We start from the raw sequence: 24,445 nt of genomic DNA on the forward strand, positions 1-24,445 counted from the left end.
ACAGAATGTCTTAATTTTTTTTAAAAACAAAACAAAACATTGTACAAGAAAAAAACAAACAAAAAAACAAAATGAAACTTTTACAAAATAAACTTTACAAATGGAAACTGTACAGAAAGTAGAAATTTAAAATGAAATTGCTCGAATAAATATAATAAAACACAGGAAGATACTTAATTAAAGCCAAAAACTAACACTGTAAGTGAAGGAAACAGTTATAAAGACAATAAAATAAATGACTCAAGACAGTAAAATGAAAAAGGTGGAACACTAAAACAAATAAAATAACATATATAAATAAATAAAATATCTCCAGCTTCAGCCCTTTTGACACAGTCAAGTCATATATTCCAGAGTTAAAGGACACATTGCCAATAGTGTGCAAAGCTGTCATCAAGGCAAACAGTGGCTACTTTGAGGAACCTAAAATATGAAACATTTTGTTTTTTCAATAATTAATCTATTTCATGTGTTATTTTGTAGTTTTGAAGACTTCAGTATTGTTCTACAATGTAGAAAATAGTAAAAAATAAAGAAAAACCCTTTAATGAAGAGGTGTGTCCAAACTTTTGACTGGTACTATATGTGATTATATGTGCAGTGTAAAAAAGCAAAACAAAACAAAAAAACAAAAACAATTTAGTGTATATTTACACTTTAAGTGTAGTGAGGCTTCAAATCAACAATATATGATGGAGATTTGCCTTAAAAAGTCTTTAAAATGATTGTAAACATATTAGGAGGCAGTTATACAGTATCCTCAGGTAAAAGAAAAATTCCTCTGGTAATAACCTTATAACGGAAGGTTTTGTGTAACTCAGTACCCATTAATTACTTGTAATACAGTATGTTTCAAATTGTGATGAAAACAGTGTTCAACTATTCAAAACTGTAACACCTAATGGCCAACAATCCCTCCAGCTCACTCTGGAAGTTCATGTTGTAGTCGTGCGTTGAGATAATCATCCACTCATTCTTTTCCCCATTTCCCATTTATACAAGTTCCAGTTTCATACCAAACCACTTGCACTTTCACTTTGAAAAGGTGAATCCTGTTCACGTGTATTGTGTGTAAGACACACAATATAAAACCGATTAAATAAGAAGCTGTTTCACTGACAGTTTTGAAAAAACTTCACACAAACTTTTGTTGCCTAACGTTAATTCTCACATTTTGGTTGGTGTGTTAAAATATATAATTTTGTTTTGAGCTCTTTTATTTAGACAATAAAATGTCAACCTCATGATGATGCTACATAGTCAGGGCAGCAAAAAAGGCAGTAATGGCAATACATCTAATAGTTAAGATATTTCAGTCTGGACCAAAGTGATGGACAACATTGCTGTCCCTAGAGTCACACCACTAGTAGGTAAAGCTAATTTCTTATCAGCCAATTCGTCAGCAACTTTGCTTATCCCACTCACTTCCTAAGGCCTTGTTTGACCTGGACAAGCATTGATATTTTGATGAGGTGATCATTTGACTCGTAACCCTCCAGTCACGTCCCTGTGGTAGTGTTGACATAAGTGTTGATGTTTTGGATTGTATGTCTCAAGATGCCTTGAGTCACTCTCATCTTTAATTTACCTCACTGCTGACCCACGTCTCTCCCTAGGTTGACTTAAGGAGGATTGACTGGATCCACATGGTCACTGGGGTTATCTAAACTCAAGCCGGGCGCTCCGGAGTCTGTGCGTGACAGGTTAACAAGAGCGAGATGGAGACTCTCTCTATCCGCAGGATCAGACAGTAACTACACCTCAGGGCACAGACACCAGACAGGTGAGGAAACCCCCAACAACACATAATATACAAATATAGCCACAAATATTACCTCATAAAAACTGTTTCTGTCATCAACTGGCAGTTAACATGAGGATGACATTGAAATCCTTGAATGGCTTAAAGCCTGGACAGGATCTTTCACCAAGCTTTAATGAAACACTGTTAAAAGGATTTTAAAGACCTGTTAACAAATACAGGATAACTCTCTGGTGAGCGGAATAATGTCTGCATGTGCGTGGGTGCATTTTTGTCTTTCAAACCATCATGAAGTAACAAATAGCCCAAAAGCTTTGGTCTGCATGTAATAACAAGCCTAAGCAGTGGAGAGTTCTGCTCCGTTCCCCAGAGAGGTGGGAGGAGGGTGGGGGCGCACACACAATGAAGAGCTGGATGACGCAGCTGAGAAAGGAAAGAAGGGAAGGAGGGATGGATAGAGCAGAATTCTGAACAGGGAGAGGAGGAAAAAGGTGGAGGAGGAGGAGGCGGAGAGAGGGAGCGTAGGCAGACTGCGTGGGAAGGAGATGCTGCATAATCAGCTTTCTAGGGTTTTCTCCTGCTCTCTTTATCTTTACTTTCTTTACTGTCTTTTTTTCTCTGAGTGGTATAGGCCCATTCATCGCCGTCAGCCCTATCTGTGTCTGCCTTGCTGTCTTGCTCATCTTGTCTACTTGTTTTTTTTTCCTCTCTCTATCTCTTTCACCTCTATCACCATCTTAATTTTCACTTTTTGTCCTTCTTTCCCTCCTTTCTTTAGGACTCATATAGCAGCACAAGCTTGGGTGCTTTAATGGACTCTCCCTGTCCTTTATTTGTTTTATAAAAGAATGAAAAATGATCCCATCTCATCTGGCCATCCATGTGTATATCCACAGACACAGACAGCCACTACATGTCTTATAGAAGAGACATGTCACTGCTGTTATTTTTTTAAATGAAATTGAATCACCTTCCGCTTCTATTTTGTGCATCGTAAGGAGGGAAATACAAAATATTGCAATGATTTGGCTGTGATTCCCTAATCTCTCACAAAACAACAGTGTAGTAGTAAAACCCTTTTTAGCTTTATAGCCGTCTAACACACAGCTATGGTCTGCTCATTCAACATTATTTCACACTTATCAGCTTTTGGCATCATATTTATTTAGCCACATAGCCGTCTAATCGTGAGCAAAGAGGAACCCGGTGAGTCATCGGCATCTCTCGCACATTCGAACGGCGCCTGGAGCTGCTCTGTTAAAAGGCAATCTGGTGAGAGAGGGGCAGGGGGAAGAGGGGGATGCGTGGGCGGAGGGGGAACAGAGGAGCAGGTGGCGGCGGCGGTGGTGGTGAGGGGGAGCGACGGCGAGGGAAGTAGGGGGGTTTTCCTTTCAGAAACATCCTTGAATACTGAGCATCTCTCTCTGACTGTCGTCTTATGTTGGAGGCAGAGCAGGAGGAGAGGTGGAGGTGGAGGGGAGCGGGGATTGCGGAGGCAAAAATGTGTTCATTCACGTTTGTAAGGTGGACCTTAAACGTGCAACGTGTGGGCGGGTGTGTGAAGCAAGGGCGCAAAACAGGGAACACCATCTCCATCACTATTTGAGTAACAGTTTAGTTGTGAATGGAGCAGCATGACTAACAGTGTTTACTCAGTGATGGGATTTATAAGTAACTGCAGCAAACTCCATTATCCAAACTCCAAATTATGGCAGCTGAAACATCCCACTGATAAAGAGAAAGACAAACTCCCAACATCACTATTCATGTGTTTAAGTTTTCTGTTGCTTGTCATTTGCTCCCTGCAAAGCTTCTCTAATGGCTACAAATCAGTTTTAATGTTAACATGAAATCCAGCAATGCAAGGGACAATCCTGTGCCCATAAGGTCACAAGCTCAATCCCCACAGAAATCTTTGAGTCCATCAAGATGCATATATCCCATGAGAGTGGCACTGACAAAGTACCTGCTCATTGTTTGTACGTAGCTATGTAGGAGCCATGGCTGAATTTACTCATTTGTGGGTCAAAAATTTGTTGTTGGACCCCTGTTGTGTCCAATTTCCTATCAATAAAGAGCACACAGCACACTGTAGATGGCATCTTCATTATATTTTGCTCACCTTTTCTGATAAAATTCAACTTCACTTTGGAAAATGCACTATGTGAGTACAATATAAACTAAAATGATAAGTGTGACACAGAGTAACACTAATAATACAGGAAATTACATCAGATTGTATAAAAAAACAGGAGCTAGTTGATCTTGTATTTTATTAGTGCGATGTGCAAGTACTCAAATGACCAAAAAGCAACTGACACATTGTGAACGTGGGTCTGTTGGGGCCCACTTTGCATCTGCAAAATGTAAATGTGACCATTATCTTTAATATGTGATAACACAAAGGATGCATGGAGTTTTTCATTCACCCGTGGGTTGCTGTTTTGACAGAGACTTGGAAACAGAGATGTGGACAGCCTCAAAGGATGGATTTGCCAGTCTGCTCAGATGATGACGTACTTGCACATAGAGAAGGAAACCCCTCCACAAACTCCCAACTGGCTGACTTCTCAGGCGTCTGGCTCAGTGATTGGCTGCGGGATAATGAACACAGTGATGGAGGTGAGGCTCAGTCTGGGTGATGCAAAAGGGTGAAACACAGAAACCATAGCAGTCCCCCTTCTTTCAGAAAAGCTCAATGTCACATTCCCCAAAGCTTCACATTCACCCCCGAGCCTTCACTGAATGAATGTTGCTTGTTTAGACTGCACTATTCACCCACTAGTCTGTCAGTATAATGTGCATAGTGATGTGTATTAAATCTGACTGACAGTTATTTCATAGAAGGCTATAAATTTGCTGTGATGAAAATGTTATTTTTCTAAATGAAAATGATGCAGGGAGCACAACTCTGTCTGTTTAATGTCTCAGTTTGTGTTTATATAATAATCTCATGATTATTGTTTTGCCTTGTTACTGTCTTTGTCATTGATTTTATTGATTATTTTCAATTGTCAATAATTGGCTATTGTTTTAACTATAATTACTAAGGTATATTTGTCATAAGAATATGATGAACGGAATCACATGTGGCTCTGACATATTTTCACTTCAATTTTCACAATCCTTGCTAAATACAAGACTCCTGACTGTTAGTGGCTTTCTTTTCCGCATTAGAAGCAGCAGTCCCTGCTCTGCTCCCTGCAGTCTCCTCCATCTCATCCAGCAACACTCCGCAGTTCACTTCACATTGACTTTGATATATCGTTTTGATTGGTAGGTTGGCGGTATCCCAGACTCTGCAAAGGCGATCTGTGGCTTCTACTGTGACAAGCCTGTTCCTGCACAGGAAGAATCAGGCTTTGCATTAATTTAGATCAATCCTTGACCATCACTTCCTGTCCTCAAGTTTGATGGAGAGTGTGTTTTAGATCAATGCAAAGGAGTTTTCTTTTACGTAGCACTCAAACCCACATGTTTATATACAGCTGTGGCTCCAGTAGTCATTGCACCTTTTGTTATATACTGACCTACCTACCTACATACCTATATATATACCTTTTGTTATATCTTGCTGATTAAAATGCTCAATTGAATTCTGCTCATTGGGTAATGGAAAACTAGAATATTCCATCACTGTTTTTAGCATGTGGCTCTATGAATGGCAATGCTAGTTGGTTGGTCCACACTTTGGTCTAGACTGAAATATCTCAACAACTAAAAGATGGAAATCCATGAAATTGTGCACAGACGTTCATGGTCCCCTGAGAACTCCTATGTACTTTGGTGATCGCCTGACTTTACCTCTAGTGCCATCAGCAGGTCGACATTTTTGGCTTTTAAAATGTCTTGACAACTGGGTTGCCATTGTATTTGGCACAGATATTGGTGGCACCCGGAGAACGAATCTGACCAAACAGGTTTTCTCTTATCTGGTGAAATATCGCAACATTTACTTCATGGATTGGCACATATTTTATAGACATTCATGGCTCCCAGATGATGATCCCCTGACTTTCCCTCTGCTGCCACCATGAGGTTCACATTTGTGAAATGTCTCAACAACCACTAGATGAATTGGACATTCATGCCCTCTTAAGTATTCATTGTAATCACTTCTATGCCCTGATTTCTTATCTAGCACTATCATCAGGTCAAATTTTAAATTTAGTACTTTGTCCATCCATCCATGAGCTATACTGCTTATCCTTTCTTAGAGGGTCATAGGGGGGGCTGGGTGAGAGGCAGGGTACAGGTCAATCACAGGGCTGACACACAGAGACAGACACTCACATTCATACCTTTGGGCAATTTAGAGTCGCCAGTTAACCTACCCTGTATGTTTTTGGTTTGTGGGAGGAAGCTAGAACATCTGGAGGAAACCCACACAGGCTACACACTAATATGGTAAACATGGTAAACATTATACCTGCCAAACATCAGCATGTTAGCATGCTAACACACTGTAAGCATTTAGCTCAAAGCAGCGCTGTGCCACTAGCTTGACAGACTCTTGTACTCTTGTTGAATGTTCAGATGTATCAAATTGGGGAAGTTCTGTCCATAGCTGTCATCCCTTTTTCTCTCTGTTTGGTTTAGAATTAGGATCATTTAGCCCACAGTATGATCCTATTTAGACTTCTAGTTCCAACAGTTGTGATTATGTGTCTCCCACTCTGATTGACATCAAAACAAGCATCTGGCAGGATAAAGCAGCGTCATACTGTTACAGTTCACTGTTTGCACTCTTCTAAACTTAGGGGAAACCAGGGGAATATATTATAATGTGTGAAAAGCAAGGCAGACATTTGAGATGTCCCCTTTGTAGATCACAGGTTGGATTTGGCTTTTCTCTCCAATTAATTTGGAGGAGGTGATAAGAAGAGGCAAGAAATCAATATGAGCCTAAGCAACAGGGAAAAATGAAATGAGATTCATGAGAGGGAGCCTTATCTGGAATCTGTTCCCACGCCTTGATTAACAACCATACCCTTGAAATAAGGCAAGTTAGAACCATTTTTGTTTAATCCATTTATTCACAGATTGGAAAACAACCCTAAAATAGCACTTTTTTATGATTTGGTCCCTCAAGGCTCAATAGAAAGCAAAGTTGTTAAGAAAGCTCATCTTTTTTTACTTAGCAGTTTACTAACAAGCAAGGAATACAGAAATACTTCTACTTTCAAAGAAATAAATCTCACAAAATCTCATCAGTTACAGCATCCTAGCATGACTCTTAAAAGTGGATTCTGTAACACTTTCTATGATGCCCATTATGAACATACTTATCATGCGTTATAATCTGTTTATAGCACTGTATAACTATAGTTATATAATTATAAATATTCATAATGCTTTATAGCAATAATCATAACACATTATAAAGCATTTTATAATGACTTATAAGGTTAAGTATAATAATACTTCATAATTGCTGGTAACTCACTGACATTTTTTGCAAGGATCATAGTGTCTTATAATTCTCGTAGCTGTAATTATAATCATTTTATAATGAGTTATAATCACTTATCATTTACCAAGTTTTTTTTGAGGAGTCAATTTTGATCAAACATTTACGTAAAAGTAAAATATACAGCTACAGGTAAAATAGAAAATGTTTCAGATATCATCTATAATTTGAGTCAACTGAGTCTTTAGAGTGAGTTTTTTGGGGAAACATTACATTGGTAAAATGTAAATATCCATCATTCAGTTGTTCATCATCAAAAAGTTGTGTCAAATTGGAGTACTCAATTCATTGTCTGTTATGACCGGTTAAGCAAAAAATTAATTTTATGTTTTGTGTTGTTCTTGCATAGATTTAATGATATTTTTTTCTTTTTTTAAATTAAAGCAAACAATGACCACTTATAGTGACTTATAACCAGCTATAACCAGTATTATATCTGCCTATACCTCAGGAATTTCACTACTTCACTCAAAGCACCCAATGACCACTTAGAGTAACTTATAATCACATTATAATGCATTATAAAATGATTATTATTCATTATAAAATGATAATGTATTACAGCTATGAGAAAACTATGATCCTTGCAAAAAAATGTCAGTGAGTTACCAGCAATTATGAAGTATTGTGATATTTGACCTTACAAGTAGTTATAAAATGCTTATAATGTGTTATGATTATTGTTATAAAGCATAGGTATTTATGAGTGCTTATGAGCATAATCATTCAGTGCTATAAGCAGATTATAATGCATTATGGACATGGGCGTCATAGAAAGTGTTACCTTGGATTCCATAAAATACAAAATCTCTAGTCATACCAATGTTTCAGCTTCTGCCTTGAACAAATGAGCATTAACTATGGACTTGAAATTTTGTACCGTAAAACTGAGAAAATATGAAGATTTGTACTAAAATGTTAACTCTCATGCAGACCTACACACAGCTATGCATCAATGCATTTGACAGGCTACTGGTTAGTATACAAACACCATTAACCACAGTGTCCCCAGTTATACAGTATCTGTCTAAACCTAATGAAGGACATCAATTTAGTCTAGCTCCTGTGACATTGTGCTTGTATACACAGCAAGGTTTTATCTTTGTACAAATGTACTGATTTGTTATCAACCTTTATGGCCATTTTCTTTGAATTGTTGTGGTTGCTGTACTGTCGTCATCTTGTACTGACAAGTACAAGACATTTTGGCTTTTTATTGTGGGTAATGCAGATGTCTTTCCCTTTCACCAGAATTTGCTGAGTAATTTTTATCATCAAGAACGCTTCATCATAACTGAGAGGGGGATTACTGATATTTTATTTCCTGATTAGCGCCGTCATAAAAAGAATGTCATTTCATTGAACAAAATTGTGCCAGGGCACATTTTGTGTCTTCATGGTGACATGATGGTTTGAGCTCTGAATGTGTGCATGTAGAGTCAAATGTGAAAAGAGGAAAGCAAAAAAATCACTATCCTCTCTACTCCTTATTTAAGCTCACCTCTTTTGATCTGCAGCCATTGTTCTCCTAATGAGGATGGTTGTGCCTCAGAGTCCACTTAGCCGCAAAAGGAGACTCATGTCACGCATCAGAGAAAGATCTAATCTAGGCAGGCTGGAAAAGGAGCATCATCATCATCACCCAAACAAAGAGAGGAGGATAATATTTTTTTCTCTGATTTTCTATTTGCCTCTTTCAATTTGCTGCAGTGTAACAGCCTCAAAGAAGGAGGGAAGGGAGACAGGGGATGAAAGGAGGACTTCCCCTCTCTTGTTATGATTAATATTCAGCACCATCTTCTGCAGTGGCTCCCCTCACTGCACGTGGGAGAGACGGAGAGCCTGGCAGCCCCTCCGAGAATGACATTTTATCAGCAAAACTGGGTTACAATCAACCTGCTGCTACTGCTGAGGATGTAAAAGCAGAGGTCTAAGAGCAAAAATGGATTTTCACCATAATTCTTCAACAGGCTGGCCATTACTTGCATTCTTTGCCCATAGGACAAAATCTGCTGATGTTGTTTCCTTTGAATGGCAGCATTGGTTTGTCTCAATCACACAGAGGAAGCCAAATAAGAAAAAAAATAAAGTGGATTTAACTACAAATAACATCTTTGTTCAGTCTGGTTTCATAAGCTGGCAGGAAGCGAAGTCCTCAGCCCCCGAGGGAGGCATCTATTGCACTGTCAACTTTCTCAGGAGACGAAGAGGAAGAGGAGGGAAAAACAAGAATGTCAGATGCGGACAAATAAAGCCTGTTCTGTTGAGCCCCATGCACGAGAAAGCATGCCTTTCTTATAAATTAAATAAACACCAAATGTCTGTGAGGGCAGCCATCCTGTCTAACGGCTTTCATGTAACTGCCCACCTCATGGCTTGTACACAAGACTCAGACTGAGATTGTTCTCCATGTCAGGACAGAGGTCATGTCAGTGACGCCCAGATTACATTCATAATTTATGTAGTTGTAAACTACTGTCATACCTTTGATTGATAAAGAGTCTATTTGGTGCAGAACCTGTCCTTTCAGCTGTTTCAAACCTGCCACACTGTCAGTTTTCATTGTCATTTAAGCAATTCAGACGTACAAAAATATATTACAACTCATGAATAAAAAACATAAAATAATAAACAGTTATCACATAACTGACAAGCATTTGACCAGTCAGACACTCAGCGAGGAGAATCAACTGACATCTTCGATTTCAAAAGAAATATCTCCGGCGTTTGCTGACTGTGTTATTCATGTCCATCTATTTAAACCAGTGGTTCCCAAGCTTTCTGGCTCATGGCCCCTTAAAATTAAGCAATATATACTTGTGACCCTTTATGACTATAAATGACCAATCAGAGCTATGTAGGCGGTATTAAGAATGGGGACACCATCTTCCAACATAGCTAGCTAGCTACATTCTTTTGTATCCCTTTAATCATCTAGTGACCCACCTGACAATTTGGAAACCACTGATCTAAACAACCAGTCTGAATAACTCTCTTCTGGAATAGGCCTACAGCAAGATCAAGTACTCCTCTGATAGCTTTCATAGATTAAGCATGGTATTCTATGCTTAAGCCCAGGAATAGTTATAAACGTACCTATTTTCCAATAATGCATTATCACAGACCTGGCAGGTACATGTAACCTTTGTCCAGATCTGTAGCATTCCACTAATAGCACCTGATTTCACAGTGGATCAACAAGTGTAGCGGCTACACCGGCCCTTAGCTTCACTATTTCATACTGGAGAGCAGACACTGAACTGACAGCAGCAGATACACCAAGATAGAGAACGAACAGACTACAGACACATAGAAACAAATAAATGTGAAAAAAAACATTACTAAAACCTAATGATTTTAGATTGTTTGTGATATTTTAGCTGCGTCCAACGTTATTTTGAATTGTATCTTCCTTCGTCAATGTACTGTAAAATGGCAAAATTGAACAGCTATATAATGCCAATAGGCAGAAGAGAGACTGGTTGCATTGCTACTGAATTAACTGTATCTACGTTTATCTGGGAATAATTGTTTCAATAGGGACAGATTTAAAGCAAACTTTCCGGTCTTTGTTTATGGGTCTGGATCATACCATTCAAGCTGTATACAGAGAGACATTTAAACTGATGCAAGACAAACCAAATAGAAAGAAAAGTGTGTATCAGCAGGAGTGAGGTTGACGATCAGGACGACTGAAGCCCTGCTACACTGGGCTGTGGTCCGGAGAAGCATGTGTGGCCGTCACCGACACACACTCAGTTGCTGTGTCCTTGGTCCTGCGAAGGCCCATGTACAGCCTGTCATCTAGGTTAGCAGTCAGTTTGTCTGTGAGCTCTGCTGTGATGGTTTGCGGGCCATAGCCTGATGAGTCGGGCAGCTGAGGAGGGGGCGAGCGCTCATCCAAGGGCTCGGGAGGGAGTCCAGACTGTTTGCTGTCCTCCTGAGGGTCAGGATGCTCACTCAGAGGTGGGGTAGAAGATGAGGCGTGGTCCTCAGAGTCTCTGACAGTGACACCCTGCTCCCTCTCCTTCCCCCCATCCTTGATAGTCGTAGGCTCTATCTTCGGAGTTTCAGGAGCGCTGCTGTCGCTGGTCTCCTCATCAGGTGCACTGACAATGCGGGGGAGCGTGCTGTGGTAGCTTGTGTCCAGTGGGTAGTTAACACTGTCGCCCCTCCGTAGCGGGGTTCGTTGTCTCTCAAAAGAGGACTGAAAGTGTCTGACACCAGGGTCGCTCCACTGCTTGTGCCGCTGCCACTGTTTGCGAAGGTGGATTCTGGACCGGTGCTTCCTCAGTGGCGACTCCTGCTGGTCAAATTGAGGGTCGTGGCGGAGAAATTCGTGGAAGAGCGCGTCCGTCTTCTCATCTATGCTGTAGTCTCTCCGGTGCAGGGTTGGAAGTTGAGGTGAGGGCTGTGCAGCCTCTCGAGGTGTGAGCATCTGACCGTATGGGAACCAGCTCAGTGAATCAGCACCAGTTTCTATGGTAACTCCTCCACTGGCGCCCAGTAACAGCTCATCTTCCGGCTCCTCCTCGAAGAGATGAGACTCAAAGCTCTCACCGATAGTGCCAGTTCGCCCTGCACTGGTGAAGTGGTGCCTTTTCTCATGGGCTGTTCTGTCCTTAGGGCTGCCACTGCTGCTGCTGCTCCCAAACAGTCGCAAGTCTTCTGGACCACGAGATGGAGCCTCTATCGATGCGTAGCCGCTGTCCATCTGCAGCAATTTACGAGTCCCTGTTTCTCCGTCGCTGCCCCCTCGCTCTGATTCTGTGCTTTCCTGTTTCCTCTTTTTTGCCTCCTTCGCCCCCAACTTCTCATCCATATACACCAAAAAGTCTTTCTCATCCTCTCCAGCCTCTGTCTCATCCCCTAAATCCTGGGATGGGTAGCTAGGGAGCCCTCCTCTTTCCGTCTCCGTGCGTCCGCCCAGTGAACACACACTGTCAGCATCGCTGCAGACGGAGTTCCTGTCATTGTTGCTGCTCTGGTCAGAGGCAGCATAGTGTTCCAGTGTTGCACGTAGTGACCAGATGTCTCTGTAAAGTGACTGGGGGTCCTGGGGATCTAGGGGGTCCAAAGGATCAACACATTCCCTTCTTGCCAGGGACAGTGCTTCGTCTTGGGGATCAGGGGATAGGCCAATCACCCCTGGTCCACTATGGCTGCAACTTGGCTCCACTAACACCTCAACCTCTACCCTATAGTGTGCACACAGGGAAGGAGAGACAAGATAAAATGAAAGAAATAAGGAAGGAGGGAAGGGGAGAAACACAGAAACATGCAAAACAAATGTCAGTGTCAGAGCATTGCCCTTAATATCACATTCATCTTAGACATGGCTGTGTTCACAGTGCACAGAATGATTGTCATGACTTGCAATGGGTGCTGTGGCATGTCCTTACACTGAACTCAGCTGAATAGTGATGCCATATGAAAATGATCAGAAAAGCGTTCATCTTGGAACAGCCAATTTAAAGAACGCATACTGTACGGAGCGTAACATGACTTGTATACAACCACAAGGATCATTACATTTCTCAGGTCATGGCAGCTTTCAGGAAATTGCTTTCATTTTCAACAACAAACATTTGCAAACATACACAGGAAATACAGATTTTGTTTAATATTCAGTGAAGTGGGAAAATAAATGCTTATATAAGAAAGAACTTAGGCAAATTGGTTATTTTTGTTGCATAACATCATTTTCAGCAAACTCGTTGCTATAATTGCAAACTTAAAATAACAGATCGTAGTGACCCTTGCACTTCTGCGAACATCATGACATTATCAGATCATGTCAGCGATGGAATGGTTTCCTATGCCAAATATAAACCCCGTGTCCCAATTCTCCACTCCACTCTCCAAAAAAGTGCACTCTGGGAATCCCCCGCATCTGGATTAAAATCATGAAATTGGTTTTAAAAGGCATCTTATTTACAGTGATCTAGTTAAATAAGGATCAGACTGTGGTTAAACTGTATTTACAATCACTCATTATGGTGTGTTTCTAAAAATATGTCATAGCAAAACAAATAAATGCAAGAAAATCATTTTCTATACTTTTCTGTGACTTACAGTTCAGTTTTCTTCACCAAGTCATTTTTCATTTGTAGCTGATTTAAACTGTACCCCTGCTCATCTGGCATGTTTTTGTATCACCGACTTTATTAAAGCACACTTTTATGTTAAGTCAAAGTGATTGAGAATTGGCACTCAGAGCTGTATCCTACTATATATATATTTATCATTCCCATAGGTTTTCTAGCTACAGGAAAGAAATGAGTGCAAGGCAGCAAAGCAGTGGACAGGATGAATGGCAAGGGAATTAAAGATACCTGCCGAGGGAGGGAGGTGGTGTGGACGGTGGAGAGAGGAGGCGTGTAGTGGGCTGGCCGGGACAGTAGGGGACGTCCTGGGTGCGGGCGATGTACTGGATGAGGTCTATGTGGTGCGCGTCGTTGTCGTCCTGGTCCATGCTCTCACTGGCAGCTCGCTGGCGCTGGAACTGTCTCCTCTTTGGAGAGCCTGGCTCACGGCGGACGCGGGGAGAGAGCAGTTAGTTATACGAGTTGGGCAACAGCAGGCAGAAGTGAAGTGACACTTAATTCAGGGGAAAGCTTCCATCAACTGTTGAGGTTTCTGAGGGGGATTTGGGGATTCTTTCTGGTGTCTTGGTATGATAGAAGAAGTGAGCCTGGGGTAGCGCAGGGAAAAGTGTGTGTATATCGGATGAAGGGGATCGGCAGGGAGGATTCACTCAGGGGCTCAAATTGACTTGGAACGACCAAACTTTGCGTCACTGAGCCATCTGTCTTTTATGTGTGTGTATATGTGACTCCTAGCAGCCAAGAGGCATCTCACAGTTGGTTGCTGGAGCCCCCTGCTTAACTATTGTCTGTTTACCACGAGAGAGGGTTGCTAAAAATACTAAACACATAAATAGATAGAAAAAATAAATTACTAACAGTATAACTTTATTTTCCCACTTATGGTTGTTAGAAAGACTCACAAAGAATTACAGCACTCCCCTGCTGCACTGGCACAGAACATCTCTAAAAATAATTTACCAGAAACACACCTCACACCATCAAGTATCTATTACCTCTGGTGTCCAGACTTGAGGCTCTCTGGCTGCTGTCCAGCTTCCATTTCTTGATCTTGAAGTAGGGACTGGCCCCCTCCAGACTAGCATGGCGCCGCAGTTTAGTGAAGAACTGCAGCACAGGCCCCTGGCTTCCTGCACCGCTGCTAGCAGGAGAGGCCCCGCTCCCCGCCGCGGCCCCTTCTCCGACACTGACGCTGCTGCCTCTCCCCCGGGGACCCGCTCCCATCATCTCAATCTGAGCAAAGAGAGAGAAATGTGGTCAGAAATAAAACCTGCCATGACTAGTGGTCTGTGCATAATCTCCACTGACAGGGACGTTCCACACAGGCTTCCTTGTTTACTCATCAACCATCACTCTTGTTATTCCTCCCTCGGGCTTTATGACCCTCTAATGTCCGTATGGATGACTGGCTAGTTGACTGATTGGTTAAAGAACTGGTTGGTTCACTGGAAATTCATCACTTTACAAATACAGTACCTCAACAACCTTCATGTTGGACCACACTTATGTCTTTTGTTTATCAAAACATGAGCTCTTACAAGTAATTTGTATGCACGCTTTGGACTCGTGAGGTATTTTTTAGCAAGAAAATCAGCGTGACATGCCAAACTTATAAATTTCTTCATCATAATTGTGAGCATGAGTTATGACCTGATGTGAAATGTAGTATACAGTAGTTGGAGGCAACTTACAGAGCTGGAGCTGGGCTCCTTAGTGCTGAGAGTTATAGTGTTTTCACTGAAGCTGGTGTCCACCACTGTTGAGTTGAGAGCATCTCCAGGGAGGGCACAGCTGGGATTGACGCTCAGGCTGGTCAATGCTGTTTGTGGTAGGGGGCACAGCATTGGCTAAAGGGAAACAAACACACACACACTAAGTGTTTCTGCAAAGCTTTGTTCAGTAAGCCAGTCATGCATATCCATCATATAACCACAGTCTACTGTTGGCAACTAAGTAGCTCCATTTCTAAAGTTCGTTTCCATGTTTAGGGAAATAAACATGGATGAATATCAAGCCCAGTTTCCCTCCCAGGCAGTCAGCCCAGCATCAGTGATTGAACAGCTTTACGTAAAAGGGAAATCAATGTGCACGGCCTGTTGAAATGAGCAGGCAGAGAGATCCCTGATCCCTGTGTTTGGCTACATTAGGTTGATACATTTTCTTGCCCCGACCCAAGAGATTGATGTTCTAATTGGCCCCGGTCACGACTAATGATGCATCAGGACGAATAGCAGGTCAAGGCTGTCACCTGGAAGATGGAAAGTGCTGACTTAGCGACAGGGCGCGTTGTCATGGTGATGGTGTTCTCAGCCGAGTCGCACTCATGGATAGTGACTATCTTGAGGGCTGGGGGAGGGATGTGGAGGTGCGTGAGCCGGGCGTTCTTCAGGTGGTGGAAGTCGCCCTCGGTCAGAGTGTACCTGAGGTGGAAAACATAGAAATAGAAATCTAAATACCTCATGGATACATGCTGCACACATATCTCATTGTGTGAAGCTACGTAGCTGTGACAGGGGTTCAGTGAAATTTGTGCAAGATGAGACGCAAGCTTCAAACAGTCTTGATAAGTCATAAATCATGAAGCTTATCCTCCATGAGAGACAACAGCCAATGGGGAAATATCTGACTTCAGTCCATCACAGCTACATTTAGTCCTACAGAATAATTCCTTCTGAACAATTTGCATATCAGGCTCAGGGCTTTAAGAGAAAAGTAGGACACTGAAATAATGCAAAAGGGTGAGAGCTCTTTGTGCCCACAGCATGCATAATGCATTCTGAATTAATTCACTTAACCCTAAACTAACATAGCAGCGAGGTGGACACAGTGGAACTTATACATCCTTTGATCTCAAAAAGCGGTAAAGCCGGGGCGCATGGAAATTAATGAGAGCTGAACACTGCATAAAAAAGCATTTGTGAATGTGGGCTTCCGTGTATGATTGTGTGTTCATGCTTTCTGACCTGCGGCCCTTCTCCTGGGCCTTCTTGCCATGATCGAAGAGCGCGGCCTCATTGAAGGAGACGCGGCGGCCCGTGGTGCCCGTGGAGAGGAAGCGCTCCGTCTCTTGGTCGTGAGAGCTGGCCATTGACAGGCAGTCTGACTCATCCACCCTGATGGTGATTTCTATCCAGAGATACGAAGAAGAAAGAGTCAGAAGAGACAGACAAATAGGTAGGTAGATAGATGGATGAAGGAGGGGGTGGTGACAGAGACAGAGAAAGAGACAGAGCACTTAGAGTACTTTTCCACATTTTGTATGTGCATTTTGGTCCGAGTAATAGCTGATGTTTAATCTAATATATCATAAGATTACTATAGCTCAAGAAAAAGTCAACTGTATAACTGAAGTGAAGCATCTGATGTTCAGACACTTTTGTGGAGGATGAGTATGGTAATATAGCAAACTGCTGACTGGAGGACTTAAAAAAAAAAAGCCTTACAAAAGCAGTTTGGTGCCAAACTGATGCTGCCTTTCAGTAAATCATTTTCATTGGAGACAGAGTGCATTCATTGGTCCCAAAATGTCAAAATGTGTTCCAGGAATGGCACAGCTACTTAAACTAATTGGGTCGACATCACAACATTTTAATGGAATAGATTACACATTTGTGCTGACGCTATAAAAATATCTCTGCTTCTAGCATCCCTCCATCACCATCAATCCAATCCCAGCCTCCCAGCCTCCATTATTTCTCCCTTCCTCAGTTACTCGCCTCTTTATCTATTCCCTCACTCCTCGCTCCCTGCATCTTTTCCTCATCCATTTTTTCTCTTACCATGGGTAGGCTGTGACTCCTCCACGTAGGTGGTGTTGGTTTTCTCGGGGTCATCGCTGGCCCTGGGGCAAACAGAAACATTCAGATCAATTCCGTGACATGATTACCCCTGAAGTCTGTCTTTCATCTATCAATCCCTGCTGATGCACAGTACAAGGCTTTATGGATCAGTGTTACTATTTGACCTTTGTGTTCAGGGTGTCTGATGCACTTGGACTTTTTCTGTACAGGTCAACAGTTTAAAAATCCAGCTATAGGACAAGAAAAGGCAAGGCCATGGGACTGAATGTCCAGTATGCTGTTTGTCTAAATGGCTGCCTGCCTGGCTGTATAATCAATGAGAGCCTAAATCATTGCCAGTAACTTGATAACCTTCAGGGCCAGGGGACCTCTTGAACTGATAAAGCATGGTTGCCGTTTCCACTCATCTTTCAAGGGCACAGACAAAACACACATTGCATTGTTGTTGGGATGGAGTGTGTATATATTCTTTTATATAGTAATAGTAATAGACTATAGTAATATAGTCTTTTTTCAATCAGATAACTCTTTAATAGCTGTTGATCCCCCATATGAGCTTCTTAAATCCCATGCCCAGAATTTACTTTATGAGCCATAAAGAAGAAGCTGAAAGCTCTTTCCAGTCATTTCTCTTCATCTGATATTTTTGTGCAGAGTTATGAGTTGCATGTATGTGCTTGTGTGTGTGTGTGTGTTTGTGTATGTGTGTATGTGGGTGTGAAATGACTTGAGGGATTGCTTGGTCCACCCAGATCTGTGCTTCTTCTTGTCTTTCATTTCCTCTGTGGCTCCCACTACCCTATGTGTGAGTTTGCATGCGTGTGTGTGTGTGTGTGTGTGTATTCTTTGTGTGCACACAGGGCTGAGTAGAGACGCGAGATTAATCACAGCCGATGGCTGCTATGAAATCTCATTACACTCATCATTTGTACCAGTCTGGCCGATTCTCCTCTGCTCTCCCCCAGCAAACCTCGCCTTCTCACAGCTCAGCCTCTGTGCTCTGTGTTTATCTACCTCTAGCTGGTGTGCTCTTGTATATTCAAGTGTATGTGATGATGCCTGCTGCTGTAGAAAGGGACAAAGCGTCTTGAGGGTAGCTGTGTTACTGCTGAATGAACACAGATGAATCAGAAATAAATGAGCATGAATATTGAATGTGCTTCCAGCAAGGTGTTTTCATAACAGCCCCACAGGGGTCCTGACACTCCAACAGCAGACTTGTATAATGAGTGAATGCACTATGTTGTCCCGCTTTAACATGCTTACATGAGTATCTATAGGCTTACATCATTTTTTCCTACCAGCTGCAAAACGGCTCTCCCCCATTGTAAAGACGCTTTAATTTGCTTAATGGATCGCTGCATTGTCTGTTAATGGAATCATACTGAAGATGGTTCTGGGACTCAAATGGTGCAGAAAACTGCACAATTCCATAGGAAGTAGTTAGCTTCATTTGCAATTGCAATGAGCCTCATCTATTATGTAAGTATACATGCTCAGTATAAGTACCAGTCTGTCTCTAAATAGCAGTTGCATGTGAGCTCAGAAGGAGTAGTCTCTGTCAACAAACTGTGTGTACTCATGTGTGCACACACACACGCACGCATGCTTTCATGCAACACAGTAAAAGCAACACTTGTGCGCCTGTCTCTGCTACCTTTGTGAAGCAAACAATCTTCAGTTTTTGTTGAAACTGCGTAGGGGTAGTGTTGATTTAAGTTTGTGTGAATTTTCAAGGATGTAGAGTTTGGTGTTATTGTGTTAGACTGCATCACAGGATAACCTGGGGGGTTAAATAACAGAGACACCATGCAATAATATCTTATAATGAAAAAAACCCCAAAACACAACAACACCACAATCTCTCGCCTCAAAATTACCATAGAGATGAATGAACACCTTTGTGTCGCAGTGTCAACAAAAACTGAAGATTACAGGCCTCATAGTTATTGCCGGCATCTTGTTATTACTGCTTTTATTATGTTACATCAGTTCTTACTGTTGGATCCTTATAACGCCATGGATCTTATGTACTGCTGCAGTCTTTATAAGTCACACTGGATGAGGGTGTTAGGTGAATTAGTACAAAGATCAATGTATTCATAATTTTTGCATCGCACCTGGCGCAGCATTGCCCTCCTCGACAGCAGCGACGGCAGGCGATGAGGAGGACAGTGATTGAGATCAGCGTTCCTACCAGGAAGATGGAGAGGATCACCAGGAGGAGTGCATAGCCATCTTGCTGCTCCTCGGTCTCGAACGGGATCTCCTGAGATACAAAGGACAAAGGGCAACTATAGATAGATAGATAGATAGATAGATAGATAGATAGATAGATAGATAGATAGATAGATAGATGTAGGCGTTTTCTTGTGCTAAGTTTGGATCTCAAATGTGATGGTTGAAGAGAGAGAAAGTGCACAAGTAAAAGCAAAAAGCTTTCCACATCAACATCAAAGCACTAGAACTACTCTGGTGATTAATGCTGCTCCTCTCTGAGCTGAGGGATAGAGCTAAAAAACACTTCTACTTGCTACTTCTTGCTACCCAGCCCAGATATGAAATATGGAAAATTTGACTTCAGATCAAGAAGTCACATTTTTGAAAAGACATACAATGACATATAAGTATCACCAGAAATGCATGTGTACATAAAAGTGCGCTTTGCAGGTTTAAGTGATTCTCAGACAGTTGAAATGAAATGTCTGACACATCAACTGAAGCCTGGATTTACTACCTTACTCTGTAGCTGTTTTTCCTTCACAGCAACACCACACAGCTTAAAAGATTGATTTAGCCCCACTGGTTGGTTGGCCTGCATAGTGCAATTAATCAATAAATGCCAGGGCTATTAACCTGTCTACAGTGTACCTTAGCTATGGGAAAGCTCTCTCACTAGGAGGACTGCAGCTGAGTGAATTAAACACACAAGGAGCGCTGAGAGAGACTCTATGGTACCTTCGGTCACTTGATTTAGACAATAACATTCAGTTAGTTTTACAAGGATAAACATTTTTCACAATAGGAGGACAAGACATCTTGAAATTGCTGCCTCATCAATGGAGAAATGTTATTAATGGAAAGCTATTGCTGATAATAAAAACAGTCATGCTGCATATGTTTGACCTACTATCTCATCAAGTACATATTTTTGAAAATGTGATAAATTATAAAAATTTCAACATGAACAATTCATTGGTACAACTAGCAGTTCAGTGCTCGCCACTACCTAAAGTTGAATGACTTAATCAAGAAAATGTTTAAGTGAATGAAAACAATTTAAAGATTTTTTCATAATTTCAGATCAAATCTGAGCATTTTTTCTTTGTCATTTGATTAACAAATTGTCAGAATACAGTGAAACGTGCCTGTTACACTTTCCTAAAGCCCAAATTGACGTCTTCAAATTGCTTGTTTTGTCCGACTAAAATTCCAAAACCGAAAGATATTCAGTTCACTATCACATAAGACAAAGAAAAGCAGAAAATCTTCACAATTGAGCAGCAGGAACCAGAGAATGTTTGGCATTTTTGATAGAAAAAAAACAACAACGATAAGTCAATTATCAAAATATTTGCCAATTAATTTTCTTTAGGCTAATTGATTAATAAATTGATTGTTTCAGCTCTACACCACATCAATTTTTAAAATTACTTTTATTAAATAATGTGGAATAAATAAATAATAAATAATGTATTTCTATGAAGTAATTAGTTTCTGGATTATATAGCTTTATTAAAATTATGTTTTGTAGGCTACAAAACTGAGGCTTGTTTAAAATAACATGATGCATGAATGAAAGAAAACAGCTACAGATCTTGTGCTTTTACCGAATATCAGAGTGACATGACAACCGAGGTTATGTAAAGATAACAGAGTCTCGATGGACAGTGGGGGGGGAGAACGATCAGCAAGTGTTAATGAGTGCCAGACTCTGACGTCACATTGTAATTTCTCCGCGAGGGGAAATTAAAGCTGAGATTAGATCACAGATTTAATTATTTCGGGTCCAGGTCAGGATGTTCTCTATTAGCCAGTCAATCGGCCAGAGGAGAATATGAGGGAAGAGTGTGGTTCTGTTGGTGAGCAGGACACGACGTGCACACACACACACACACACACACACTTACACACACACACACACAGGAAGTCTGAGAATAAGTCCGTGGTGAAAAGCAGACTTACTGTGGAGTTTTCTGGTAGGATGTTCCAGACGGTAGACTCATTGCTCATGGTCCAGGCCAACTATTGAGTCCCCCTGAGAGATAACACATGCACACACACAAATACAGAGAGGAAATGACTGTTACTGGAGCTGTTCATCGGCTCACAAAGTCAACCATTAACTGCTGCATTTTATCTGCGATAACAAATCCACACAGTCACATACTGTATATTTAAACATAGAAGAAAACTTCTCTGACTACACCGGATAAAGACTGGTGGTATAATCCAGTTACACAGACTGATGTCTAATAGCGGGGCAAAAGAATATTTATGTCAAACTGTAAAATGTGATAGAAGATGCCTATTGCAGCAAAAAAAAAACCTTGTTGCTTCTCCAACAGACTGCAAGACCAGGCAGAGACCAAGTGTGTGTGTGTGTGTGTGTGTGTGTGTGTGTACGGCATGGGCTTCTACGCATGCGTTAAATCCCACTGAAGATGCAAATCTTAGCATCTCTGCTGTAAATCATCATCCATAATTCCATACCGGCCCGAAGACTCTCCATTTACTCCCCCTCCCTCCCCCCCCTCCTACACACACACACGGATAGAGAGAGAGAGAGCAGAGAGAAACAACAAGCTCTTACTAAACACTGGCAGCTGAGTTCCACTACCACTGCTGCTGCTATGCGTTCGCTCCTACAGATCATAGCCATTAATACTGCTATGCTGCACCAAACGCCCACACACACACACACACACACACACACACACACACACACACACACACTGGATAGATCTACTCACCCAGCAGGGGAAAAGCAGCATGCCAGCAGCACTCAGCACTCCTTGCTCGCCTGCCAGTCACTGCAGCACTCAACTTCAGCACCACAACCTGTAAGCTACTGCCGAGCTCTTTGCTGCCTGCCTCTCTAATTCCCTTCATCTACCGTCCAAGCAAGAAAACTGTTAGGGGAAACACATCGGGCTGTGACCAGAATGCTTCCCTTGCTGTGCTGTACCCACATCCTGCTTTCTACCAGCCTAGAGTCTTACCCTGATGGAGGGCAGTGCGCAGCAGCTCTGGATGTGTGTGTCAGGCTGTGGCTCGAGAGTCTCCTCCTCAGCTCCCTTGGTGCATCCTCAGCCACTTCAGCCCACCCAGCCGAATGAGCCTGAGCAGCAGTGTTCCCTCTCAGGGCTGGCCCACTGGCCTTGGAGCAACAGGACGGCAGTGCTGCATGGCTGATAATAAAAACAACAACAGCAGAATGATTGGTTAGTTAGCCAGTTGTTTGTGTTGATTCGTTGTACATTGCATATGTGCCTGCATTCAACAAATGCACATGAGAGATCTGTGTGTTTCAGTAGTGGTGATCAGATATACCAAACATCAGAACACATCCTTTGATTGGTTCTTTCAGCGGTGAGAAAGCTAAAGCTGCTCTCAGCATGTTTACTGAATACAATAAAACACTCAAGTAACCATATAGAAATAACATGTAGTCTAATTACACTTGGCTGTCTTTACTCTGCTCTGTTAGGCAACAGAAGGATATAAGGAAACATTATGGAAAACACCATATTTATAAATCAATTGAGTCTAATACTTTATTGAGAATTTCTCACTTCTGTGGTGTTGCAAACCCAGAGGGCTGCTCTATTGATTAGTGACTGAGCAGATGGTAAGACATGGGTGTCCCAGCAATGGCATATCCCATCATGCTTAACAAAATTTCGGTCTAACAGCAGCGGCATTATAGTGGCTGGACGCATTTTGTTGCGAGAAGCCTTTATATTTCGCCCCATTGTTCTTCCCTAGAACAAAACTGAGCCACTGGTTCATTTTGAACCTTGTAATAATCTGTTAATAATGGATGGCTGCGCAAAGTAGCCTACAAGCATCCTTATTTATTATTGCTCGCTACGGCAATATTTTTCCCGGAAAAGACAATAATGAGCATCGGCTCTGGAAGTGGCTGCTGTTTCCTTAGCTAATAAAATCTCTCGCAAGAATGCAAAAATCCCATCATATGACGTGATGAAATGCAGCCGGTAGTAAACTTTAAAAAAACGACGAAAACTGAAGCGAAATGGATTAATATGCCATCTTGATATTTCACAGGCGCTTATGATTTTCATCAGTCCGGTGACACCTACAGAGAAGAAGGTAGCTCACGATTTGAACTGGCTGCACAAACACACGCACAAGCACGCATGCAGTAGAGGCAGCACTCACCTACTCAACCAGCCTGGTCCATGCAGGGGTGGAGGGGCAAAGCCAATAACGTCAAACTCTTCTGTGAGCACTTTAATGTGGATTTTTAAAGCTAAAAGTATTTATGAATGAAACCCCACTGTTTAAGACACGCCCACCACCCAGTCAGAGACGCACCACGTGACGCGAGAAGTGAGGTAAAGCGGTGTGATTGAAGGGTTTCTTAAAATGATCCCGATACTCCAGTCAGTCTTCGCAGCAGTGAACTCATATATTATGAACTCATATATCTCACTCTGCTCATATATATTTTGGCAACTGCCTGGCTTCTCTTACAAAGTTACAAAGTTATATTTATTTTTATTTACCTATTTTATTTGGGTGATAAGCAGTCGATTGCAAGACTTGCAAAATTGGTGAAACTGCGCAGGCTCAGGAGTCGGTAAGTTTGGGAATGTCTTTGTGTGTCAGTAGTGGCACACAAAAGAGCATCAGAAACGTTGTCCCAGACGAGAAGGGGTCTCTATAGTCTGTTTGAACTGTGGCACATGATTTTGACGCCATCTACTGGCAGTGTATGCTCAGTGGCCTCCTACATGAAAAAACAGTGGGGAAATAAACGTTTTATCCATATATATGGGTATAGATACAGTTATAGATATAGATATAGATACAGATAGATATACAGTTTTACCACTTGGGCTATTCTTCCCAAAATGTTGTCCCCTAAGTCTTTAATCTTCTAAATTCATATGTAAACACAGCAAAGAATGAACACTGAAGGGTATTTCAGACTCACTAGTTTAACAAACCTCAACCATAGACTGTATATAAAGATTATATACAGTTTATATATTATTAGACATGCATACAGATTATATATCATACAGTTTATGATCTCAACCTAAACCTTGACTGCGCC

At 41.7% G+C, this 24,445-nt stretch overlaps 1 protein-coding gene across 3 annotated transcripts; it reads right to left on the reverse strand.

The window, feature by feature from the left end:
- Positions 1-6,784: 6,784 nt before the first annotated feature.
- cbarpb (CACN subunit beta associated regulatory protein b) lies at positions 6,785-24,324 on the reverse strand. Of its 3 annotated transcripts, none has more exons than XM_044360996.1 (12): positions 23,545-24,323; positions 22,362-22,550; positions 22,113-22,251; positions 21,325-21,397; positions 19,260-19,408; positions 17,119-17,180; positions 16,303-16,465; positions 15,588-15,759; positions 15,031-15,186; positions 14,335-14,572; positions 13,568-13,757; positions 6,785-12,430 (listed from the first exon to the last, which is right to left on the reverse strand). In XM_044360996.1, the coding sequence occupies exons 4-12, from the start codon at positions 21,370-21,372 to the stop codon at positions 10,936-10,938; spliced, it is 2,673 nt and encodes an 890-aa protein (XP_044216931.1). In that variant the 5' UTR covers positions 21,373-21,397; positions 22,113-22,251; positions 22,362-22,550; positions 23,545-24,323; the 3' UTR covers positions 6,785-10,935. The 3 variants fall into 3 exon arrangements, with proteins under 3 accessions (XP_044216931.1, XP_044216930.1, XP_044216932.1); XM_044360995.1 differs by having other exon boundaries at positions 22,113-22,271; XM_044360997.1 differs by lacking the exon at positions 22,113-22,251 and having other exon boundaries at positions 23,545-24,324.
- Between the last annotated feature and the right edge of the window lie 121 nt (positions 24,325-24,445).

This window comes from Thunnus albacares, chromosome 9, assembly GCF_914725855.1.
Source record: "Thunnus albacares chromosome 9, fThuAlb1.1, whole genome shotgun sequence".
In the NCBI taxonomy this organism is placed as follows: domain Eukaryota; kingdom Metazoa; phylum Chordata; class Actinopteri; order Scombriformes; family Scombridae; genus Thunnus; species Thunnus albacares.